Raw genomic sequence first — 25,928 nt, 5'->3', positions numbered from 1 at the left:
GACTACCTAATCACAGGGGAATCAGAAGTCCGGATTGAGGGGTACGGCAGGGTTAATTTCACGATGACCTTACCGGACGGATCATTCCAAATACTTCGGCTGAAAAAGGTAGCTTACTGCCCAAGCTTTTCAACGAGCCTGATTTCCTTCCAAACCCTACGAGATGAAGGAATCTATTGGGACACCTTCTCGGAGCCTACGAGGCTAGTACGGCGGAATCAGACGATTGGGATTCTTCAAAGGAGATACCAACAATTCGTCCTGGAGTTCAGGCCAACAGCAGAAGCGGAGACCGTGAATTTCGACACAGTCTTCCAAGCAACAAAACCTCGAAGGGCCGGGACCAAAGACCTCGCCCGGCCAGCCAAGGAGACGGCAACCTCTGGCACGCCCGCCTCGGTCACCGGGCCCACTGGCCCTCCACAAGCTAGGCCTTCGAAACGGGGTTCGAATCAAGGGCCAAAGACTGTGGAGTGCGAATTCTGTGCTCAGGGAAGGCCAGAAACAAATTTCCGCAGACCCCCGACCGGGAAAGAAATCGCCCTTGTCACGAGATTTGGATCGACTGGACCGACCTTTCCGCAGACCACGAAGACTTCGTCCGTGTGATGTTTATCACAGACGCCTTTACAGGAATGGTTTTCCCCTATTTTATGCGGACCTACCAAGAGAAGCATAATTGGGCTGTGTTGAGGGATTTTGTCCATTGGATGAAAGACCGATACGGCTTCGAAGTGAAGGTCGTACGCTCAGATGGGGAGCTCTTTACGAAGAAGATCACAGCATGGTTACGAAAGAAGGGCATTTCAGCGGAAAGATCGGCTTCAAACACCCAATCCCAGAATGGAGGGCCGAAAGATCGGGAGGCCTTTCTATAGAAAGAGGCAGGGTGATGAGAATCGCTTCAAGGCTCCCGCATAACCTCTGGAAAGAGATCGTGGAAGCCGCATGTTATCTTCGAAATCGAACTCCAAGAGAGCCGAGGGTCCAAATCAACGCCGGGTCCGACGCTCCGGAGCCCGACGCGAAGCCAGGGGCCGAAGAAGAACTTGAATGGAAGTCCCGATCGAGCTGTTCACAGGCAAGAATGCCCAACTGTCACATCTTCGGGCTTACGGTTGCAGGGCCTACGCGATGACTGCAAACGCCCAATTGAAAAGGGACAAACTGCGGAAGCTTGATCCGAGGGCTCATATTGGGTACCATGCCCCACCCCCCTTTCGGTAACACCCACCTTTCGGTAGCGCAATTGAAAAATTCTCCACCAAAAGTCTACCATTTGAACTACATGAAATATGATCAGAACTTAACATTATAAACACAAAAATTATATCATTCCGTAGAGAAATGGACGCTCTTATATGTACCGGCGCTTTTTTACCATTCGCCCGGATCTGGTGGTGACTGGAAGGGCTTCGGGTGCCACCTTGACTTCGATCACTGAAGCTGTCTCCACCTCTGAGACCGCCTCCTCCTCTGTGTCAGAATTCAGCACAACGGCTATCTCTTGGCTTTTAATTTGGGAATGGCTTCCTCAGCCACCAAAGCTTCACTGAGAGTCATGAACCGTCTGTTCGGGTTCGGAATTGCTCTCCTCTTCTTGCCTCTCTGCAGCCGGGCCACTTCTTCCTCTAGCTTCGCGATTCTGTTGCTGTGCTCGGCAAGCGTCTGTTCTTGGGCTTCAAAGCCTCTAGCTATCACGGCGTATCGTCTCCGGGTGCCAGGAGTCTTGTTCTTTCCGAAATCGCGAATCTGGCGGCTGTTTCTTGGCGTATCATCAGAACCCAAAATGGCGCGGACTTTGGAGACGTCTCTACAATGTCCGCGTGAATTTCTGGATGCCGCAATGCCTTGGATCGTGAGATCGGCCAATTCCCAGTGACCCTCCAGCCGGACAATATATTCTTTGCCGTCATTCCAACCTCGCGCGCTTTAGCATATGCCCGTATAAAATTGACCTTATGAACAGGCGCAGAATCGGTCAAACAGGTCAATTTCTGAAGTTCTTTCCGGTAAGCTGCCTTGGAGGCATTGAATACACCGTTATCTAACGGCTGGAGGCCATGAGAGCAGTGGGCAGGAAGGTAACAGCAATAAACGTTGTTCAAAAAGCATGTGGCCATCCATGCATCCTGGTCCCGGTTAACGGTAATTCCTACAGAGGTGGATAAAGAAACGCACCGTTGCATGACTTCCATGTCCATCTAATATGATCAGTCTAGCATCTGAGGCATCGGCTGGTCGCGTCTGGGGCAAATAGACCCTCTCAAGCCACTCAATAGCGATATGGTTGTCCGTCCATCCGTTGGGCGACGTTATGTAATGCCAGTCGGCTATTTTGCCGAATTCCGTCAAGAACCACTGTTTCTGAAGTTCTTTGCCCTTAAAGATAATGCCAGGGTAAGGACACGGCCGTCCGCGGTGATAGCTTCAATAAATGAGGTCCAGTTGCGGGACTGTGGCCCTTTCAGAAGGGCCTTCCGTTTTGGGTCTGCACTCCCAACCACAAGACTATCCAAACCTGGCAAAAAGAGTCTGGTTAGTAAAAGTAATGAAAGACAAGCCAAATACTCACCAAAGCCAGACATAATACCGCCTTCGTCAACATTCACGGTATTTTCTGGTTTAATCCATCCATACTCCTTTTCCTGATATCGAAGAACCAGTGAACCGCACGAGGCGTAAAAGCATTAAATCGGTTAGCTTCCTGACGTCTCCCACGCTTGTTCTTGATGTCCGGATGGCGATTGATGAATTTAGAGACCCAGTTGCGCCCCACTGTCCGCTCGTTGTTCAGTTGCTTCATAAGAGCCTCCACACATGCGCGGATCTGACTGTGGGAGGAGCATAGCCGAGAGACTCTTGGCGGAGGATCCAAGAAACCAAGCGAGCTTCCTGAGACTTACTCAAGAGTTGACGAGGCTGGATCTGATCAGCCAGGGCTACCTGGCCTTTGAGTCTGTCGGAAATAGACTGCTGAGGTATGTCATACTTTTGGGCGGCGCGGTACTGCGACAAGCCGTTTTTTGTGACATCAATTATCGCATTAGCCATAATATCCTCCGTATAAATACTCCGAGGCCGCTTTAAGGTCATTTTGGTCATGTGGTGGAGGAATAACGAGAAGAATCATCGTCAGGAGGCGGAAGGAGATTAGGGGGTTGGATGGTAATTTCGCGTGCAAGGTACGCACAGGCCACAGACCCCTGTACAAACATTCAACCATCGAAAAGTAGAATTCAATCAATCCTCTATCTACTCCAAGTGACGGCTTGTGAATATCTTCAAAGCTGGCTGGAATCGGTGTAAGTGAAATTGATGGGTTTTGGTGGGGATATTTCCTAATGCGCTACCGAAAGGTGGGTGTTACCGAAAGGGGGGTGGGGCATGGTATCTTGTCGGTTATAATTCTACGAATATCTTCCGGATCTGGATTCCATATCTTAAGAGGGTTGTCTCGACAAGAGACGTTGTTTTCGACGAACATACCTTCTTCGACGGAAAGCTCGAGCAACAATCGCTGCTATCAGGCATCGAAGAGCTTATCCAGAAGATAGAGATCCCGGAGGATCAGAGAGGTAACCAAGAAGCTCTCGATGAAGAAACCGATGAAGAAACCGATATCGAAGACCTCGACGCAGAAAGCACTGCAGGAAGCACGATCGTCGTAATGACCCAAGAAGAAGAAGACCAAAGCGAAGAACAGGAAAAGGAAGACTACGAGAGGGCTAGAGTTCTCGAAGAAGCTGGCCTTCTGACGCCTCCCACAACAGCGGATTCAGAAGACGAACCAGGGCAGTCTTTTCAGTCCATCTTCCTGTCGCTACCCCTGAGGGGTGGGAGGGAAAGCAGCCCTCCGTGAGGGGTGGAAAAACCTCACTTTCCGGACAATCCTACAGCGGCTGTTTTTCGGCCTTGCTCTGCAAAGCCAATGAAGCGTCTGATCAGACAGGGATAGGACAGGAAGACCCGTTTTCGACCGATCGGACCGATTTTCGGACTTTAATCCTACGCCCATCCAAGACGGATGCCGCGGAGCATTTACAGCAGGGAGGCTCTTCAGGCCACAAAGAAGCCCACCAAGGTCCATAAGAGATCTCCCGGATCCCCAGAAACCCAGAAACAACTCGAGAATCACCCTTATAGGAGAATTCGCCCAAGCCCAACAAGATCATCTTGCCTCACATGAGGAAATGGGCTCCTTTGAAGAGATTTCTTGGAAAAGGGTTGCCGGCCACCAGGTTCTCGGATGCAAGTAGGTATTCATCTATAAGACAGATAAGCATGGACTTCTTCAGAAATGCAAAGCCCGGCTCGTCGTTTGCGGCAACCAACAGAAAAAGGGGGACCTTCCGACCCGGGCCACAACCTTAGCCGGGATGTCTTTCCGGACCCTCATGGCCATTGCCGCCGAGTATGACCTCGAGCTTGATCAGATGGATGCCGTCAACGCATTCGTCAATTGCCCTCTTGAAGAAGAAGAAGTCGTCTTTATGAGGATGCCGCCAGGCTTCCAGAAACCCGGGAAGGTGCTACGGCTTCGGAAAGCTCTCTACGGCCTACGCCGATCCCCTCTTCTTTGGCAACAGCATCTCACAGACTCCCTCGAAGAGCTGGGGTTCAAGAAAGTCCCTCAAGAACCCTGTGTGATGATGAAGGGTGCCGTGACCGTCTTTTTCTACGTGGACGACATTATCTGGGCCTACCGAAAGGAAGATGAAGGCTTAGCTAAGGAAGCCATACAAAGGCTCGAAGAACGCTATAAAATGAGCTTCCTAGGGAACCTAAATGGTTTCTAGGGATACACATCCTCCGGGATCGGCCCCATCGAACGATCTGGCTGACCCAGGATTCGTATATCGACAAGATAGCTCATAAGTACGTTCCCGAAAGCCTAGGCCCTTCGAAGCTCCCAGACACTCCGATGGTCACGAACGAAGAGCTCCTTCCGGCTTCTAGCCAAGCAAACCAAAGGGAGATACATCAATATCTCCAGAAGGTCGGATCTGTGCTCTTTTCAGCCATATCCACGAGGCCGGATATTGCATTTGCAGTCTCCGGCTAGCCCGCCACAACCAGAACCCGGACGAATCACACCAACGAGCCGTAGATAGAGTCATCCTTTATCTCTGCGGCACGCGTTCGTACGGCATAAGGTTTGGGGGCTCAAAGAAAGTCGAACTGTTTCTTTGTTCGAGTGATGCATCATTTGCAGACAATTCTCTCGACAGAAAGAGCTCTCAAGGCTACGTTATGACCCTATTCGGGGGAACCATTGCGTGGAAAGCCTCGAAGCAAGCCACAGTCACAACGTCGAGCACAGAGGCAGAGCTCCTAGCTCTTTCAGAAGCCTCAAAGGAAGCAATCTTCTTAAGCCGGTTGTTGACGTCTTTACGGATTCAGATCCCCTTGCCGTTGCTAGTAGAGTGTGATAACTCGCAGACAATCAGGCTCCTCGAAGAGGGAAGCGCGAAGCTATCTACACGGCTAAGGCATGTCGATATCCATCAACACTGGCTACGTCAGGAATGCCAGGAAGGCCGAATCCGGGTCCGTTGGGTCCCCACGGCACATATGAGAGCCGATGGCTTGACCAAAGCTCTGCCAAAGCAGAAACTCTTCGAGTTCCAAAGGATGATTGGGCTCGAAGATCTCACGGAGCGGCTACGCATAGAGGCCCGGTTAGAAGACCTCCGAGACCAGATCAAAGACCATAGGAAGCCTATGCCGCCGGGAAGGTAAAGCATTCGTATCTCCTATTCACACCGGTCGATCGGCCCTTCGATCGTTGCCCTTAAAGGCTTTTAGCTACACCCGATCGGGATAGGCTATAGCTAAGGGGGTGTGTCGTGAAAACGGGTTAACGATCTAGGTCCGGAGGTTACCTAGTCGGGCTGACTCTAGCAAAGGTGACTGAGAAGGATGAATAATGTTGTTGTTAAGCGGTGGTATCGAACCTTCTAGATGACAACGTCATCTAGGCGGCCTGGGTGGCGACATCGCCACCACAAGGCAGCCACAGGTGACAGAACTATAAGAAGTCACTTTTTGTTAGGGAGGAAGAAGAATCTAAGGACAAGAAACAAAATCTATTCATCACTTGCACCCTCTCTTCGCGAGACCAACAAAATAGACTAAGCCGTTACTGGAGCAACAGTGCTTAGACCGACAAGGCACTGCCTTGTCCAGCAGGGCCTAGCCCGTTACATGCTGCCTATGTGGCGACATCGCCACTCAGCCCAAAATTCCAAGTATAAGAAGCCAACTTTTCACCATCACTTAGATAGAGAATCAAGAGTCTTTCGTTGCCCGATACACAGGGATCTTCTTCCCGATCGTTGTTCAGTCATCCACACCAACCGTGCCCTTGTTGTGTGACCCCTGTCTCTCACGATCTGTGACTGACTGACTCACTCTGTTCCGTCCCGCAGGTCCTAACGGCCATCAGGTGCACAGCCTCTGATGCAGCTTGGCGTCACTTGACCAATCATACGCGCAGCCCAGAGTTATTGATGTTCTAAGCTCCAGTTCTCATTGGTCAAAATCGCTTCTACTAAGAGGACAAGATGACGCCATCCAGACGTGCGCCGTCTCTCGAAACATGCATGAAGTTTGTGCAAAGCCCCTCCTGCCCGGCTGAATTCTGCCTCCTCCTGGTAAAAGACCAGCTCAAACGGAAATAATACTGTAGTGTACACTATGTTACATAGTAAGCCAGTCAGGACAATAAAGGAGCACTTCGGCGCTCATTAGCTCCACAGGAGTATGAACTACTCGCGCATGTCCACGACCGTTGCCCACCAGACTTACCTGAGCCTGCTTTTGCCCAATCTAGACGCTATATTCTTGGCTCGGCGGGCGGAGAGCCGGAAAAGCCTATGTCGCAGAAGAATCGAAAAATGTCTTAACCTTCTTCTGGGCGTAGTTCACAAGCACGTTTCAGATCAACAGACAGTGTTGGAGCCGCCAAAAGCGGCAATTCTGGAGGTTGGGGTAGGTAATAGCCCCTTGCCGCACCTCGAACGTCATCATCGCGGTTTGTGCCCATGTACCTGGAAGTAGTGTCGCTGAAATGCGCCCAAAAGGACGCGGTTTGGTGACGCAGTTGTGGCCCCTGACCATTCTCTCGCATACGTCTCCGAGACCCCACATCTCCCACCCTCGCCTTCACTCCTCTTCTCTCTAGCTCTACTTTAAAGTACTTCTGCACTATCCCGCTTCATCGCGCTCCAACCGAGCTGCTGCCACGAGACCCTCCACTACGCCCACCTTCGGGGTTTCCCCCCTCCATATGCCTCTAAACGCAGCCATCTCAAGAAGAGGGCGTAGTGCCTGGTACAACGCAAAAATCTGGCAGAAAAAGTGCTAAGAGAGGTGGAAGCACACTGTGGCTGCGGCATAGCAGCTCGTAGAACGAAGACGTCAGGTCATTGCTGTGTACATATTGCAACCATCTCGAGAATGTCGGGTGAAGCAGAAGCGCGATTCGGCCGGCAGTGCAATTTCATGGTTAACTAATCCTTTCTGGGCTGTGGCGGCAGCCATCCGAGAACAGGTGGTAGGATTGATGACCTGCAGCAAAAGATGCAGGACGCTGCTGACCAACGATCTCCATGTGCAGGGCACCCTTCTTGAACGAATCATCACCTATGCATGGCCTAAACCAGGACCCCTTAATCGTTCTATGCGCGATATTTATCTTCCATGTGTCTAGCCGTATTAGGCAGGGCGCCTCACACCTAGCGGTAACTTAGCTATGCGCGTTTCCCCTCTGGAAATGGCGCTGTCGTAAGTCACGATTGGTGAGGCGCACTTACACTATCGACAAACATGTCTGACATAACATAGAGGTGTCGCGAAGCCAGATACTTAGTGTCATCTGAATCATTAGACAGTAGCTCTAACTTTTCGTAACATAAGGCAAAGGCAATTGGCATCCAGAAAGTGAGGTTATCGCGAGATTTAATTACTATAACTAGTAACTTAGTAGTATTGATTACCGTTTGGGACATCTCCAAAAAAGCAAAAAGACGTGCTAGGCTAGAGAAGACTAGATACATAAAGTATCCTGAGTATCCGTACCTGGGGTTGCCTCGAGCTAGTGGCGGTGTGTCGCACACAATACGAGTCAAGGGTAAGCTTACAAGTGGGGGTCTAAAGACCCCCCGCCCTTGGGCTAATGATCGGCTGCAGTGAGATCGTGCTCGAACTACCCCTGCCAATTAGTTTGGGCCGCCACGACATGACGGGGGGACAAAGACGAGACAAGGCAAGACAAAATGTGGCGCGACGTGACAGAAAGCGACCCACCTGCGCGCCATCGAGGTCGGCATGACGTCTGCGATGTTGTGTTGCAGCACGTCGGTGCTGTAGTGACCCAAACACCAAACCTTGTTCCCCTCTACTCCGAGCTCATGCAGACCGGGGCAACCATATGTACATACATATATACATACATAAATACAAGATATATATGCATGTACGTATGCACAAACATGCCTCGGGGCCGGCACGTTAAACCTTGCCATGGACAGCACGTGGCGATCGCGGCCCTGACCACCATCTCGCCGTGACGCCTAAGCCATGTTGTCTTGATACCTCAATGTCTGACCTCGACTGGCCCCGGGCACGATAGGCGTACCTTACATAAGGAGGCGGTTCCTTTCCACGGGCCCCTACTGCACTTGGCAGCAAAGACAATGCCCCGTCGAATGCTGATACGAAATGGCTTGTCAGAGGTGCCGCAAGAAACGAGCAAAGGTCAGTCGATAGCCCACCCGAAGCCAAAGCCCAAAGAGCCCCAGTCGTCTGTCTCATCCCATATCCTGCCTAGCTGGATACTTTCACTGATTGGTTTCTCGCTCTCTAGTGTGATGATGGCCAGGCACCGTGCAAAAGATGCGACGAGGCCGGAGAAGGACGCGTATACGACCACCCGCGACGCAAGTCCAAAGACGATCTACGGGCCGAGATCGATAGTCTACGGCGGTACAACGAGGAGCATGACCGACTACTCCGCGCAATATGTTCAATCAACGACGTCGAAGTCAGCAATGCCTTTATACAAGACTTGGTCGGGGACCAAGTCTCACCAAGCCATTCTGCAGGAGCTGGCGCACCTGAACGGTGAAAACGGGCGTGGCTCGTCAGATGGAGGTGAACAGGAATCATCGGCGGGCTCTTCCAGCTCCATTCTCGACGAAGCCGTCTGCCCGCACTGCCTGAGCCGACTGCCGTCGCCCACCATGCACCGTTCTGCCTCGGGCTCGAGCGACCTCAGCACACTGACCGAGGCTCCCAAGGCGACTTCGACACCGGCCCTGGCGGCTCCTGTTTCCCGTCATTGCCCTTTGACGATGCATCACACGCGCAAACCGACAGGTGGACGTGCGCCGGGTGTACGGTGGCTTCGGTTCGGCAGATCCTCGACGCCCTCCTCACCTGGGACTACCTCCCCTTCTGCCTCATGTGCAAGGACCCTTCTTCCGAGACTATTGCAGCGGCTCGAGCCGGTACTGCTCCTCTGCCCTGGTAAACGCGCTCATCGCGCTGGCAACCCAGGTGGTCCACGAGATCAGCGACGAAGCGGAGAGCCCGGGGCCTGGCTTCAAGTGCGGAAGCAAACCACTTTCGACAAGGCCGAGGCCATTATCCGCAGAACCGGCCCTCGGCCAACCTCCCAGATATACAGGCCATCGGGATTCTCTCGCTCTACCAGATTACCTGCGGGCGCGAGGCCGAAGCTCAAGCGCTTGCCGACTCCTTTGCCGCTAGGATAGTCAATCTTTGTCCTCAAGAGCCCCTGATGGGCTCCGAGGCCGAAATATGCCAAAGTTTGGGCTACTTCGTACCGCGGCGCCGTGTCCCTGATTCGGTCTGTAAACCGCTTGCAGCCCCTGTTCCCGACTCCTCCGAAGCATAAACTGATGGGATTCCGCACACAGCATACTTCGTCTCACGACGGGCCAAGTCTTCACCATGTCTACGAGTTGCAAGCTACAAGACGACTCAATATTTCTAGACCAATCCGCCTGCAGTGCCGAGTACCTGTTTGGCGGCCAGTGCGGCAGCGGAACTACACCAGGTGAATGCATCAAGTTAGGTATACCCAGGAATTGTATCCAATCAGGAGTCGCACCGTAACACGGCTGCAAACCCTGCCCTGAAAGCACGCGGCTCGCAACTGCGCAATCTACAGCTCATTCCAGCAAGAGTCTTCCAGCTCACGGAATGGGTGTACAAGCTCCTCTCATCAGCAACCCATACCGGTACCCCAAACGGACGATTCGACACAGCCGAGGTCATGGCAGTGTATACCGAGTGTCTCGATTGGTACGAAGGATTCTTCTCCCTACCCAAAACCGGCGGCAGTGACACCCCCTTTGTACTCTTTATCCAGTATGTACACAGACACAAGAACCCGGCTCACAGGACTCGGGAGGGCCGAGAGACACAGAGGGGAGAAGAGACAGCATCATCCGGCTGACTGCCCGCATGTAGCATGTACTATCAGTTCTGCCTACTCTGCCTGTTCCGCCCTCTCGCCAACCTTGTCCTGGCTGATTCCGACGTCCGACCCCGCGAAATCTGTCTCCAGGCTGCGGACTCTATCCTCACCCTGTCGCAGTCCTACAGCAGGCTCTTCACCCTTAGACGCGTCTCCCCATTCGTCCCCTATTTTGTTTGTGCCTCTGCCCTTGCATGGCTTACAATTGAGTCAACATGCAACTCTGTGGCCTTGGCTGGCTCGCAACCTTCCAACCAAGAAAGTTGTCCTTGGCGACCATCTCGGATGTTTCAAGCGTGGACGGGTTTAGCACCTATCAAGACGTGTCCCCCTCCCCGACTGCCGCCAAAGTGCCCATAATGGCCCACGCGAGCCAATTGCTGGCAGAGATGAGCTCCAACCGTCGAATGGCCTCATCCATAGAGAAGATGCTTCGAGGATATCTTACCGAGTTATGGTGATGCAGAGTAGACTCGACAGAGTCTTGTTGTAACTTAACGGGTTCTCGCATCGGCCGGGGTCTTTTGCGGGCGCGCTTCAGTACAAGTAGCAAGGCAATCGTGTCGCATTCAGGATGCGTATAATGAAATGCGCGGTTGATAAGCGATGTCATCGAACTTTCTAGATAACATTACAAAAGCACCCTGGGTGGCAAGTGGCAATTCGCCACCGCAAGGCAGTCATATTCCCTCAGGACTATAAGGAGACAGAACTTCTCACATTCATTTTAGATAGACGACAATGAACAGATTGACTCTTACCCTCATTTTATTGCGAGAAATCGCCTCACCGGGTTCGAACGCCGTTGGACAAGGCAGCCACAGTGCTTTTGCTCTCTTGCCAAACGCCGAATCTTGATAATTACCCACCCATTGCGTAAGTCTTCAATATGCATACACATATTTTCTAGTCCTGTTTTACGCGTTTGACTGTACTATGCCATGCACTGTCCGAATCCACCCTTCTCTTCGATGAATCGATGAAAATATTATCAGGGCTCGGGAGCTCAACCGCTTCCCCCCCATTTTCCTGTTGCCTCTGATCTGGGCTGGTGGCTTGAATGTCCAAAGAAACTGAATCGACGCTAGGAGATCGCCTTGATGTCCCAAGGCTTGATGACCCAAGCCAGTGCCTGTGACCTCGCAACCTCCTTAGCCAAGAATTTTCTTCCCTTCGCAATTGTCAGGTATCTCTGAGCATTTTTGAGCCATTCCTGCAGTTCGACGAAGCTAGTGGTAGCAGTGAACGAGCGATCGCCATGTATCTTCAACACTCGTGGAAACCGTAGAGTATAGTACCGTGCATTTGCGGGCTTGTCGAAGCCAGATCCCACGAGTTCTACTATAAATGGATGCTGAAATAACGCCTTTGGGCGTAGTCCACGGTCGGGGTCCAAGACCACGTCAAAATTTGGCGTGGACTCAATGAAGGGTATTTGTGTGAAATATCCATGTCGGTTGAGATATTGCATATGGTCTTTCGGGATGCCATGTTTGTCGATGATGTCGATGATGCGAAGTCTTGGCTTAGAATTATAACGGCAGACCTCATCTTTATTTTCCATGCATCCGATAAAAAACGACGTCCACCAGAGCTTGCCAATTCCAATCTCTTGTTCGTCCTCCGCGCTATGGTTGCCACCGACAATAGTGAAGTCGGCAGAGTCACCGAGGCCTGGAATGTAGTCTTTCTTGAGTTTGATGGATGACTTGTCGCAATCGGAGGTGAAGTAAGGGTCGTTGCAACCTTTCAGCACCAGTCCCTCCCACCGTTGTGTAATGGCTCGTGCGAATAGTTCAGTGAGCCGCTCAGCAGCATTGGCTGAGGAGAATGCAACCACTTCGCGGAACCCGACCTCGGCAAGACCAGGGATCCGGCGAACCAGAGACCGAAGTAGTCGTCGCCGCTTAGCATGGCTTTTTCTAGCGCAGACCGTGTCGTCCAGCAACAGAAGATCGTAGAACATAATCATGAGATGTTCATTCATATTGAATGGGGGGTCTTGGGCCGCTCCAAGGAGCCGTCCTGATCGTCTGACGTGTTTACGAATTTTGTGGAAGGGCTCGATTACCCTACTGTCGTCGTTCCATACCAGCAGCTCGCCCTCCAGTATGCATTGTTTCTTGATCCTGCAGCCTGCCGTGCCAAGGTCGAGGCTTTCTCGTAACGCGCGATGAAGGCCAATGCGGTCGATGGTAGAGTCCCTCCCACTCTTGGAGAATATTTTGATGCAGGCTCCGGGTTTGCTTAAGTCAACATGAAGTTGACAGTATTCTCCATCGTATTTCCGCCCACGCTCATTAGTCTTGAGCCAGCCAAGTGGCAGCAATGCTTGATGCTCCTTGCTTTCGCATAAGCTGGCCGTTCAATCATGACTCCAACCTGCGGCTGTAGGACTTTCCTCAACTCTTCCCAGGATTTACCACGGCCTGTAGGGTGTATTCCGGATCTCAAGTCCCCTAGGATACTTACGGCAACTTGGATTGAATTCTGAAAACGGAGGAGATTCCACAAAAACGGATGAAATCTGCCCATCGCCAGTCTTTCTGGGACAGAGGCCGGGTTGTAGTTTTTGGATAGCATGCGAACCAGCCATTTGGCCTCAAAGCTGTTCAATCTTCGGAACAAACTGATGAGCAGATCGTCCGAGCTGCTGCAGGGTTGACGGTATTTCCGCTCAGTTTCTTCTCGCAGATCAGCGGACGAGAAAGGTGAGAAGGCTGCAATCCGATCGAGCACATCGTCAAGTTCTTGCAGAGTCACTTTCGGACCCATCCTTGGTTCGCAGTCCGTTATAGCCATAACGCGCTCAACACAAGTTGCGAAGTCCGGGCCGTTCCTGGTTTGCCATATCTGTAGCTCCTTCATTCGGGACGATCCAAGACATTGTGCTTGTTGGACAATCCTTTCGAGCTGAATTTTTGACAAGCCGAAAACTCGGTCCGGCCTGCGTTCGGGAAAGAGGCATGACAAGAATGCCACGGCTTCTGACCCTAGACGTGGGATGGCTGTATCATGTTTGTCGAACCAGCCAACAAGACTGCGCACATCGAAGTCCTGGGTCTTCTGAATACTGAAAGACCTCGTGTGATTTCTTTCGAGTTCACTGAGGAGTTCACATAAGAGATGCAACGGAAATGGCATATTGGCTGAATATTTGTAGTCCAGGGCTGTTCAACCAGAGGATGGCGAATGTATGACGGAATGAGTCTTAGCACAAGCTCTGGGATGAGCGGAGGGGAGTCGTAATCCAACTTATAAACGATGTCCTCCCCTGCTCCATTTCCACTGAATCTATGGCCCTCGAGGCGAACTCAGACTTGTAGCATGCGGGTGGGTTGCTCCGTCTAATGACGACGTCGTGAATCTCGTCGCTGCGGCTGACAGCCCTTGCGACATAAGTACCCATTCTGCCTTGCCAAGTTATTTGTCGTGACTGGATTCGGCACCTCTAGTTCGAAGGTTAGGGTGGGACTACTGACCTCGCAACGCAATAGCCAGTGTGTCCATCAACCAAGTAAAGCAGAAAATGACACCCTTACTTGACTTGGTTGAAGGATCCGTTTACTCGACTTGGTTTACTCGAAGAAATGGCTGTGCTTTACTTGGTTGGTTGACATTACTTGACTCCGGGAGCCGATTTGCTTGAGTGATCTCTATATCTTGTCCGCCTGTGACCTTGGGACGAGGGGAAAAAAAGTGCTCCTCGAGCATGACTACGATAGCATGCCAGATCGAAGTAGGTGCTTTTGGCATTCGATAGCTGCCACGGTGTTGGAGCTGAGGCGATTCCGCTCATCCGTGATGACCTTTTTGGTCTGAGAAAACCCGCTCACATTCAGCACTCATTGCTGGACAAGTGAACAAGTCGAAAGCCATTTGCGACAGAACTGGGTAGTCTGCCGCATGACAGATCCACCATTGCAAGGGATCTTCGACTTCCGAATCAGCCTTGTTATTCCTAGCCATAAACTCGTCGAGCTCAGAAGTTAGTCTCGCTCTTTTCCTCCTTCCCTTGCCGGACGCCGCAAGCTCAGCCAGCATCTGTCGGCGTTTGCGAGCTTCCTGGAGTGGGTCAAGGGCGACGAGATCATCGCCAGCCTTATCAGCGACGACTTCTCCTAGGGCCAGCGACGAAGCCTCCTCATGGTCCGCAGCGTCCGCTTCCATGTATGCGTCTTCGTATTCTGCGAAAACTTCTTGAACCACGCTCTTTGCCTCACTGATCCACTGCTTGTTGTGACTCCACTCAAGTTCGAAGTAAGCAAACTTATTCGCCGGATGCAATGCGACAGCGCACCGATAAGCTGGGGTGGCATCGGTAAGGCCGAAGTACTCTTCTAGCTTGATGCGAGCAGCATCGATTGCGTGGGAATAATACGTTGAAACCACGTCGGGATGGTCATCGGCAAATCTTCCGGCCTCTTGGAGCTTTTTGAAGAGGACATCGAATGATTCAATTGTTTCATGAAGGGCCATGTGATCCTTCCAGGCCAGCTTTGTTGGCTCGGCCCTCCATGCGTTTTGTCAGATCTTTGAAAGGCTTCAAGATGTCGAGAAAATGGTGCAAGTCAATCCAATCTTGTGGGGTTAGTACGTCTTGCGAAATGTCGTACCCTACGCCACCGTAGCAATAGTTGAGGAAGAACAGATCAATCGCATGACGGAGCTTGACCGCCCTCTGAATCATTGCATATGCAGAGTTCCAGCGGATTCCGCCGTCGACCAGGACTCTAGTGTAGAGCAGTTCAATGCTGCCTTCCTCGTAAGCCTGCAAAATATACCGTTTCAGCTGCTCCCGCCTTTGGTCACTTCTGTTTACCCAAACACAGAAATTGTGAAGTTTACCGACGAAGCTATGCTTTCTCCAGATTTCAAAACGCTCCACTTCAGACGCGCCGCAAAGCTGTTTCTCCAACTTGCCGACACCCTGCCCAAAGAGAAGGGCTTTGACGATTAGGTTGAGCATATGGCCGACGCAGCGCAGGCGACTCTGAGGCTTGATGACAGGATAGCGCTTCGCCAGCTCTCGAATGCAAGTGTCGTTACTACTTGCGTTGTCCATCATGAAGAAACCAACGTTCTGACCGATCTCGTATGACCCCATGACCGCTGCAAGGACTTTGGCGATATTCTCGCCAGTGTGGGGGCCCTTCAAAACTGGCAAATCCAGCAAAGCCGTTTGCAGCTTGTATGCAGCGTCTAGAAAGTGAGAAACTATAGCCAAATAGTTGGTACCTTCTTCAGATGTCCAAGCATCTGTCGAGACGTGGATCTTGCTTTTGGACAGGCGGAGCTGTTCTTTCAGCCAGGCGCGCCTGCCGTTGTCACCGAACCATTTTTCGCTGACCCAACTGCTCAGCGCTGACGGGCTTTTCGGCAAAACTTTGTCGATGTCTTCCAGGCACAATGCAAATATTTCATTTGTTCGTCGGTGAGTCGCTTGGCGGAAAGTCAAATCAAGATCAATGACCCAGTCGGCAAAATGACTTCGAAACTGGAGGTCATTGAACACCATGCGTCGGCTCCCCAAGTACGACGCGGCCTTGGTGGCTCCTTGAGAGATGCTGAAGGGGTCGGACCCTGCCACTTTGTAACCGAACTCGGCAAGTTTGTGGTGGTGCCTAAGGTGATAGATGATGCTCGTCGTACTCTCGCTGGCAAAGAGCGCTGTGTCGTGACGTCCGCTTACATGGCAATATTTGCAGAGCCAGTACTTGTTGTCGCCGTCTGTCGTGAGTTGCGCACCGTGTTTGTAGATTATCGATGGTTGCGCCTTCGAGTTCATTGCGCGCTTGTGAGGCTGACGATATCGTATGGTGGCCAACGGTTTTCTGTCGTAACGAATCTTCTCCCAAGATATAGGGAAAACGCATTGCGATGCCTTTGGCAAGTCCCTTTCATGGGAGATGCTTGGCTCGTCGGGGACCGACTGGGAAGGCGTCTTGGGAGGCGTGACGTGCCCGAGATGATTGCAAGGATCGAAAGCTGAGTGAGAGGGCATTGCTGGCTTCCTCAGCGTTGAACAGTTTCTGCAGGATGTTGATGAATCAGGCACGAAGAAAGTAACTGTAATCACCAAGCTCAATCGGCGAGAGGAAAGGGGTTCGTCCACTTTCATGACATGGGTATCACGAAATTGCCTGAAATCAACGCTAGTCAGGTACCGGTAACTCGGAGTAAACCCGAGTAATGCAGAAAGCTTTACTTTTGCTTGGTCGGAGAGATCGTTACTCGTGATTGACTGTTATGTAATCAACCAACTTCAAGCAACCAAGTCAAGTTACTTGATTGATGGACACACTGGTTGAGGAGTCCATGTGATGAAGACAACGATGTTATGTACTTTCCCTATCGCCCCTCGTGTCCGCCACTGTTCGATCTCATCTTCGGATGGGCCGTGATAGGACTCGATCGTGCGTGGACGCTTACCTATGAGGAATTCCATCACCGCCAGATTGATGATGTGGCCGAAACAGCGAAGTCGATGCTGGAGGGGGGTCGTAGAAAACGTCGAACTCACGTTCCAGGTCGTCGCTGACTTTGTCGATCATTGTGTTCATATTGGATGCGTTATCCATCATGAAGTAACCAATCTTGGAGGCTATTCCATACTCTCGCACAAACTCCATGATGGCTTCCGCCATATTCTCACCACTGTGCTGTCCTTGAAGTTCTTTGATCCTGACCACCAAGGACAGCAGACCATGATCCTCGGTGACGAACTGAACCGTGAATCCTATCACGCCCAAATGATTCGGCGATGTCCAGTTGTCTGGAACAATGTGTATCGACGAGAGAGCATTTTGTAGTGCACGTCTGACAAACTCCCGTTTGCCATCGTAGCCTCTTTGCAAATCGCTTCTAATGGTATCCCCAGATGTCGGAAGAAGATCATTCGCAGCCGGACAAATGTACTGTATCAAGTCGCGAAAAGCTGGCTGCTCAACATGGGTGAATGGCAGGCTGCAGGCTACAACGTAGCGACAGTAAAGCTCGCGAAACATGGGCTGGTCAAGGGCATTTTCAGCCACTGTCGCCTTGCGTTTCTTGGAAACCTGGGCCTCATCGGCCAAAAATGCGGTGATGTCACCAAGTCGAGTTTGCGTCACTTCTCGCCTGTTTTCTTGTCTTCCGGGAAGCATGATTCGGTGCTCCTTGCGCAAGTGGTTGACAATGGCGGATGAACCGCCAGAGTAATTGTACTTTTTGGCTCTTTTCTTATTCCAGCAGGGTTGACAGTGCCACCATTTCGTCCCGTTTGCGTCGGTCCAAGCTGCCGCATAATTTTTCCCTTCCTCTCTTCGGCAAAATTGCCAAACGGGCGAAATATGCTGGCGGCAACTGTTCAGTGGGGACAAAGTGGACGGTGTTGGCGATGATGAGGCGGCAGTGTCACTTGCGCAGTCGGCCGCATCCGCCTGAGTGAAGTTGTCCATGATGTCGCGAACTTGGAGGCGATCAGATACTGAAGAAACGTCTTGGGCGTGTCGAAGTCGGCAATCTTGGTACGGGAACGACCGCAACTACGGAACAGGGAGTCATTGCCGTAGAAATTGTGACACTGCAAAGCGCGACGAGGCCCTGATAAAATAGTCTGGCGCGTCACGGCGCGATTCATACGCATGCAAGCGTGAATTCGGTTCAGTAAAGCGCTCAAGAGACTGCAGCTCTTTGTTCCGGCTCGCTATTGGTCAAGTTGGTCAGATTAAGGCCAAAATCGGGCGTCCCAGAATGAGCTTGACGTCCAATCACATCCTCAAGGTTGGATGATTGGAAGCCGGTGGCTTGCTTCATCAAGACTAGTCGAGCGGTAAAGTTCAGTGATCGTGAAGCGGTCTGGCGATTGGAGAGCGCAATAAATATTGCACATCTGATCTGCTTTTACCCTGTCGCGTCTGTTTCGTGTTTGTCGGCGGGGGGCAAGGTGAACTGAGGAAAGGCTTCAACGTCAAGTTCTGCCTAGCAGAGAGTATGGGAAGTGTGACCAGATGCTACCCTAAAGACATGAGATGAAAGCTACGCAGAGGCTCGTTCTGCCCTGGCAACACTTTGATATCTCGTAAGAGCTAGATGGTTTGTAAAATTGAGCAAGAACGCATCCCGCCGTTTAATCAGCGATTGACTCGTTGTAAGTAGGCCAGGAATTACGTTAATGGTCAAACGTCCAAGTTTAGCTCTATCACACAAGTCACACTCGTCACACTGATGGTGACACTGATAGTGCGCGACGCTCGCACTGAACTATGGGGCAGTTTGACGGGAGCCGCACTGAACCAGCAGTGTGGCGGGGAAGCCTCACTGAACCAGCAGTGTGGAGGGGGAGGCCTCACTGGACCAGCAGTGCGTTGCCAAACGGTTACACTGCACTGGCAGTGTGCTGACTAAGCAGTGCAAACTGCAGTGTGCACTAATAGTGCGCTAAACGGTCTGCACTATTAGGAGCGCTGTGGCTGATGGATTAGGCGTCAATTGCGGGGTATACCTCATTGAGGTTTGGAGAGGCAATGAGCGCTTGCGAGCTGGCAGCTGGATGTTCAGCTCCCGTAACCCTGGCCTAGGGCCCTAGGCTACTGGGTGTTGTCAGTGTGTCCATCAATCAAGTAACTTGACTTGGTTGCTTGAAGTTGGTTGATTACATAACAGTCAATCACGAGTAACGATCTCTCCGACCAAGCAAAAGTAAAGCTTTCTGCATTACTCGGGTTTACTCCGAGTTACCGGTACCTGACTAGCGTTGATTTCAGGCAATTTCGTGATACCCATGTCATGAAAGTGGACGAACCCTTTCCTCTCGCCGATTGAGCTTGGTGATTACAGTTACTTTCTTCGTGCCTGATTCATCAACATCCTGCAGAAACTGTTCAACGCTGAGGAAGCCAGCAATGCCCTCTCACTCAGCTTTCGATCCTTGCAATCATCTCGGGCACGTCACGCCTCCCAAGACGCCTTCCCAGTCGGTCCCCGACGAGCCAAGCATCTCCATGAAAGGGACTTGCCAAAGGCATCGCAATGCGTTTTCCCTATATCTTGGGAGAAGATTCGTTACGACAGAAAACCGTTGGCCACCATACGATATCGTCAGCCTCACAAGCGCGCAATGAACTCGAAGGCGCAACCATCGATAATCTACAAACACGGTGCGCAACTCACGACAGACGGCGACAACAAGTACTGGCTCTGCAAATATTGCCATGTAAGCGGACGTCACGACACAGCGCTCTTTGCCAGCGAGAGTACGACGAGCATCATCTATCACCTTAGGCACCACCACAAACTTGCCGAGTTCGGTTACAAAGTGGCAGGGTCCGACCCCTTCAGCATCTCTCAAGGAGCCACCAAGGCCGCGTCGTACTTGGGGAGCCGACGCATGGTGTTCAATGACCTCCAGTTTCGAAGTCATTTTGCCGACTGGGTCATTGATCTTGATTTGACTTTCCGCCAAGCGACTCACCGACGAACAAATGAAATATTTGCATTGTGCCTGGAAGACATCGACAAAGTTTTGCCGAAAGCCCGTCAGCGCTGAGCAGTTGGGTCAGCGAAAAATGGTTCGGTGACAACGGCAGGCGCGCCTGGCTGAAAGAACAGCTCCGCCTGTCCAAAAGCAAGATCCACGTCTCGACAGATGCTTGGACATCTGAAGAAGGTACCAACTATTTGGCTATAGTTTCTCACTTTCTAGACGCTGCATACAAGCTGCAAACGGCTTTGCTGGATTTGCCAGTTTTGAAGGGCCCCCACACTGGCGAGAATATCGCCAAAGTCCTTGCAGCGGTCATGGGGTCATACGAGATCGGTCAGAACGTTGGTTTCTTCATGATGGACAACGCAAGTAGTAACGACACTTGCATTCGAGAGCTGGCGAAGCGCTATCCTGTCATCAAGCCTCAGAGTCGCCTGCGCTGCGTCGGCCATATGCTCAACCTAATCGTCAAAGCCCTTCTCTTTGGGCAGGGTGTCGGCAAGTTGGAGAAACAGCTTTGCGGCGCGTCTGAAGTGGAGCGTTTTGAAATCTGGAGAAAGCATAGCTTCGTCGGTAAACTTCACAATTTCTGTGTTTGGGTAAACAGAAGTGACCAAAGGCGGGAGCAGCTGAAACGGTATATTTTGCAGGCTTACGAGGAAGGCAGCATTGAACTGCTCTACACTAGAGTCCTGGTCGACGGCGGAATCCGCTGGAACTCTGCATATGCAATGATTCAGAGGGCGGTCAAGCTCCGTCATGCGATTGATCTGTTCTTCCTCAACTATTGCTACGGTGGCGTAGGGTACGACATTTCGCAAGACGTACTAACCCCACAAGATTGATTGACTTGCACCATTTTCTCGACATCTTGAAGCCTTTCAAAGATCTGACAAAACGCATGGAGGGCCGAGCCAACAAAGCTGGCCTGGAAGGATCACATGGCTCCCTTCATGAAACAATTGAATCATTCGATGTCCTCTTCAAAAGCTCCAAGAGGCCGGAAGATTTGCCGATGACCATCCCGACGTGGTTTCAACGTATTATTCCCACGCAATCGATGCTGCTCGCATCAAGCTAGAAGAGTACTTCGGCCTTACCGATGCCACCCCAGCTTATCGGTGCGCTGTCGCATTGCATCCGGCGAATAAGTTTGCTTACTTCGAACTTGAGTGGAGTCACAACAAGCAGTGGATCAGTGAGGCAAAGAGCGTGGTTCAAGAAGTTTTCGCAGAATACGAAGACGCATACATGGAAGCGGACGCTGCGGACCATGAGGAGGCTTCGTCGCTGGCCCTAGGAGAAGTCGTCGCTGATAAGGCTGGCGATGATCTCGTCGCCCTTGACCCACTCCAGGAAGCTCGCAAACGCCGACAGATGCTGGCTGAGCTTGCGGCGTCCGGCAAGGGAAGGAGGAAAAGAGCGAGACTAACTTGAGCTCGACGAGTTTATGGCTAGGAATAACAAGGCTGATTCGGAAGTCGAAGATCCCTTGCAATGGTGGATCTGTCATGCGGCAGACTACCCAGTTCTGTCGCAAATGGCTTTCGACTTGTTCACTTGTCCAGCAATGAGTGCTGAATGTGAGCGGTTTTCTCTCAGACCAAAAGGTCATCACGGATGAGCGGAATCGCCTCAGCTCCAACACCGTGGCAGCTATCGAATGCCAAAAGCACCTACTTCGATCTGGCATGCTATCGTAGTCATGCTCGAGGAGCACTTTTTTTCCCCTCGTCCCAAGGTCACAGGCGGACAAGATATAGAGATCACTCAAGCAAATCGGCTCCGGAGTCAAGTAATGTCAACCAACCAAGTAAAGCACAGCCATTTCTTCGAGTAAACCAAGTCGAGTAAACGGATCCTTCAACCAAGTCAAGTAAGGGTGTCATTTTCTGCTTTACTTGGTTGATGGACACACTGGGTGTTGTCCTTCCCCGGCGGCTCTTGATGGCCGAGATGGACACCGTCCCGTTTTACAGCACCAAGGTCATACTGGCACCACGATGGGACGTGGAAAGGACGACAGAGCGACAAAGCAGTCACCCAAATCCGCCATGTTGGGCTCGGCGCCGGAGACCCGCTCAATCCACCAGAGCCACTCCAACAGCAATGATGAAGACAAATATAATGAAGATGATCTTCAGCGAGCTATACAGAAAACAGCAACATTGGATGCCGCCAGTTGAGGTGGCTGTATCTGATGAGCAAAGGGAATAAAGTGAGCAGCGAGATCGAGACAGAAAAGCTCTTGATTCTCTATCTAAGGAGGGGAGACTACCTGCTTTGTATAGAGAGAAAGAGGGCAAGCAGAAGCAACAGAGAACAGGGGGAAAAGAGAGAGCAGAAGGCTCTAGACCCCGAATGTCTCTATAGAGCAGCAGCCCCCAATTGCCTAGTGCATATATGAGGGAAACAGGAATGTAGACCAACAAAGAGGCAGCAGGAATGCATACCAGAGCAAAGAGGGGCCAATAAAGGGGGACACAGCAGAGAGGGACTGCATACCAGGACAAAGGGGCAACAGGAATGTATGCCAGAACAAAGGGGGATCCACCCTATAGAGACCAGGGGGGACAAGGGAGAATCCACCACAGAGAGAAACAGAGGCATCGGGGGTTCAGGGGACCTGTGTACAGCAGGGGAAATACGTCCCGGTGCACTGTCTGACAGTATGTCCTGCGGATACGCCGTGCCCTCAACATCACACCCGGCCCCACGATAACATACGGGTGATGCTATGGGTGATGCTATGGGTCTTCAAGGGAGTATGGGAAAGCTCGCAATGCCAAGATGGACATAGCTGGCAGGGGCCTACGTGACCACGGATCTTCTAGAGACAACCAGTCTCTTCCGAGCTGAAGTCACTGTAGACGACGACAACGGAAACCCATGCTGCGGTAACTTTGTGGAGAAACCTGTAGATTACGATCGCCTGTTTATGCTTGTATGCAGTTTTGCAATCCGTTCAACACATCAGCGCTGCGGGCCTGGGTGCCGCATTAAATCATTCTACCAGAACAACATTATAACAAGGGCGAGGTCGAACAATACCCCGCAGATTTTTGACAATATATTTAGGCCCAATGCCAATTATTTCGATAACGAACGCTGACGTGTTCGATGGGCTTTGCGTCAAACGTGTACCCAATCAATGCTTCCAAGGGAGCCCTGGAGATATTCTCACTCCCAATCGAATCCAGATGTCTATGTCGATGGCACTGGATGTACCCTTATGCCCGGCCTCATTGATGCCAAAGTAGACGTCGGTGCGTCGCCAGGTGCGCTTTCCACCTTTGCAGCCTTTGGCATCACAACTGTCATCGATTCTACAAGCACAAACGCCGAAAGTCAGGCGATGCACTTGGCTATCTCAGAGAACCCAACTCTCCCATCTTATTTCGCTACCGGTTCTGCTATTGGGCCTAGAGGTGCCAGTTTTCTGGGCACGTTCCCCTTCCGCGCTGTCCAGATTGCTACAACTCCAGCAGAGGCGAAAATCGTTGTGGCAAAAAATGTTTCTGCCTCAAGTGGAGCACGCTTCATCAAGATAATCGTGGACCAGCCCGGCTTAGACTTCCAGACAATTGCGGCTGCGGTCACGGCAGCTCACCAGCACGGGAGCCTGGCTATCGGGCACGCCTCTCGCTGATGCTTACAAGCTCGCGCTTGACGCTGGTTTTGACATTGTTACGGCCGTTCCTGTGGACCGTGCGCTCGACGCCGAAGTAGTACGAGGATTTGCGCAAAAGAGCATTGGCGTCGTCCCCACCCTCTCCTATCTCCAGAAAGCAGTCCATATGGCAGATAACACGGACTATGACTTTGCTCATGCCATGGCTGCGGTGAAGCAGCTTCACAAGGCAGGGGTTCGGATATGTGCTGGGACATCCGCGAACGAGGAAGATGGCATGGCCGTGTCATTTGGTCAGAGCCTGCATGAGGAGCTGCAGCTCCTCGCTGAGGCAGGGTTATCCAATATCGAAGTGATCCGGGCTGCAACATGCGTTCCTTCTGCACTATTCGGGTTGCGCGATCGTGGAGGTATTGAACCGGGCTGCAGAGCGGATCTGTTACTTGTAGATGGCAATCCACTGGAGAACTTGGCTATTAGCAACAAAATCAGACGGGTTTGGATTGCCGGGGTCGAGATTGATATAAGGTAAATAATTATTGGCGGCAGGAACGCCTCTGGATTTTTGTTTGCTTCGCCCTCAAAGGAATTGGCTCCCTTACCGAATGATATCGTAGATGGATGGGAAGACGCGAAAGTTGGCAGTGCAGACGCGTAACTTGTTGACATTACCGGTAGGTGCTACCTTAGGCGGAACGGACCAATGGCATCACAGGAACACCAGTTCCGTCCAGTCGGTCGGTCTGATGAGAATTGGCGGTCGGTCGTTATGCGGTCTATCAGACCACCTTCAGACAGTCTGTCTGTTAGCCACACTGCCTTTTGTAGGGCTTTTGCTATGAGTAATGAGCAAACGACGATGGCGCAGTGGATTTGAACACCGCCTGGTAGAATGACGAGGACCTTGGCGGCGAAAGTGCCCCCAGGCCGCCAAGGGCTACGTCGTTACAGTTAGCGGTAGTGGCCTGTAGATAGGGTGTATCTCGCTATCGCCGCTGTAGCTCCAGTGCGTCAAGGCTAGAAAATGCTTCAAATCACCGCGACCTCGCAACCGACAGGATGTAGGACCTTAGACAGGGTGCATTCTGATCGCACGAACACAGGCTATCCAGTCGAACAGTTTTTCTCGTCGTCGGTCCCGGCTTTCGCGCTTTATGGCGCTCCGAAGATGACATCAACCCGGCAGAGGTGATGTCAAGGGCAAGGCGGGTAATCGGCGGTAATCTGCGGGGTAATCCTCTGACCGCCCACCAAAACCAGACCTGTGACATCCACTTGATGTCATAATCTAGAAAGAAGTCAGAAAACGCCCATTACTGATCTGCCTTTTCACTTCAACTACAATGCATCGTCCAAATGGACGCTCAAGGTCGAATTTGCCCAGCAGGCAGCTTCTACCCAAAGCACCGTTGAACCCAGCTTCGACTGAGCCATCTGAAATATTTGCAAGGCAGAAGCGTCAGCAGGTAAAGTTGGCCTGCGAGAGTAAGCCATTCATCGCACCTCTGGGGAGAAATATCTAAGTCATCCCTCAATAGGATGTCGGAAGCGGAAGGCCAAGGTCGACACTAACCCCCCAGAAGGGCGTCATGAACAGACGACATGCTAACAAAGTGCAGTGCGACGGTCGAAGCCCGTCATGTCGTTCGTGCAGTACGGCAAAGGTGAAATGTACATATCGCCTCCCTGAAGCCAACATGCGGCAACACCTCGAAGAGTTACAGGTTGCGATTGAAGATATCAGGCAATCTTTTGACGCAATGCGTGACACCACAAAGCAGAGTGCTGTGGAGTCGGCAGAACATATGAGAGCAAGTCAAAGCCCAGCAGTTCCAATATGGGATACCCATGCTGTCGGTTACCTACAAATCATCCTCAACTGGAGTCAAGACAAGACGGGCTTCACGCATCGGCAATGAATGAAAGCATGTTCAAGTCTATGCCCAACTGTCGTCCTTCTTTTGCCCCACTGGTCAAACTGCCCCTCTCTCGATGGACGAACATCAGCAATGACGATAGTCTTCTCACCTATCTTTTCACAATGTTCTGGACTTGGGACAGCACCCTTGCGACGATATTGCATCGCGAGCTGCTTCTGGACACTTTGTCTGCAGAGCGGGATGCCACTTCAAGCGCGCCGAGGGAAGCTGAGGCACAGTTCTGTTCAGACTTTTTGATCAACTCAATGCTAGCAGTCTCTATGGTATGTGGTTCAACAACAACAGTGAATCATACCTTGACATCAAACAGACGTAACATTGACACGCCTCTCTTTAGGGATTTTTTTTTAAGAGTACCGACTTTGACGAGCCTCCAACCCATCG

The 25,928-nt window shown here is 51.6% G+C and overlaps 5 protein-coding genes across 5 annotated transcripts; 4 read left to right on the top strand and 1 right to left on the bottom strand.

Moving 5' to 3' along the window:
- Positions 1–63: 63 nt before the first annotated feature.
- On the top strand, positions 64–878 carry HRG_06149 (integrase core domain-containing protein; the record flags this gene model as incomplete). The annotated part of the gene is made up of 2 exons (XM_044864620.1): positions 64–473; positions 536–878. 2 exons carry the CDS (start codon positions 64–66, stop codon positions 876–878), a joined length of 753 nt encoding a protein of 250 aa, XP_044721152.1.
- Positions 879–3,344: 2,466 nt separating this feature from the next.
- Positions 3,345–3,862, top strand: HRG_06148 (uncharacterized protein; the record flags this gene model as incomplete). The annotated part of the gene is made up of 2 exons (XM_044864619.1): positions 3,345–3,359; positions 3,449–3,862. The coding sequence occupies 2 exons, from the start codon at positions 3,345–3,347 to the stop codon at positions 3,860–3,862; spliced, it is 429 nt and encodes a 142-aa protein (XP_044721151.1).
- A 517-nt stretch (positions 3,863–4,379) lies between these two features.
- HRG_06147 (reverse transcriptase (RNA-dependent DNA polymerase) domain-containing protein) lies at positions 4,380–4,799 on the top strand (the record flags this gene model as incomplete). The annotated part of the gene is made up of 1 exon (XM_044864618.1): positions 4,380–4,799. The coding sequence occupies one exon, from the start codon at positions 4,380–4,382 to the stop codon at positions 4,797–4,799; it is 420 nt and encodes a 139-aa protein (XP_044721150.1).
- A 9,424-nt stretch (positions 4,800–14,223) lies between these two features.
- HRG_06146 (transposase-like protein) lies at positions 14,224–15,614 on the bottom strand (the record flags this gene model as incomplete). Its single annotated transcript, XM_044864617.1, has 5 exons — positions 14,224–14,270; positions 14,344–14,445; positions 14,527–15,020; positions 15,124–15,188; positions 15,360–15,614. The coding sequence occupies 5 exons, from the start codon at positions 15,612–15,614 to the stop codon at positions 14,224–14,226; spliced, it is 963 nt and encodes a 320-aa protein (XP_044721149.1).
- A 7,591-nt stretch (positions 15,615–23,205) lies between these two features.
- HRG_06145 (amidohydrolase family domain-containing protein) lies at positions 23,206–24,136 on the top strand (the record flags this gene model as incomplete). The annotated part of the gene is made up of 2 exons (XM_044864616.1): positions 23,206–23,487; positions 23,579–24,136. The coding sequence occupies 2 exons, from the start codon at positions 23,206–23,208 to the stop codon at positions 24,134–24,136; spliced, it is 840 nt and encodes a 279-aa protein (XP_044721148.1).
- Positions 24,137–25,928: the final 1,792 nt, after the last annotated feature.

This window comes from Hirsutella rhossiliensis, assembly GCF_020360975.1.
Source record: "Hirsutella rhossiliensis strain HR02 chromosome Unknown scaffold00005, whole genome shotgun sequence".
Lineage (NCBI taxonomy): Eukaryota > Fungi > Ascomycota > Sordariomycetes > Hypocreales > Ophiocordycipitaceae > Hirsutella > Hirsutella rhossiliensis.
The sequence above is the reverse complement of the archived record's forward strand: the minus strand, read 5'-3'. Positions and strand labels throughout refer to the sequence as shown.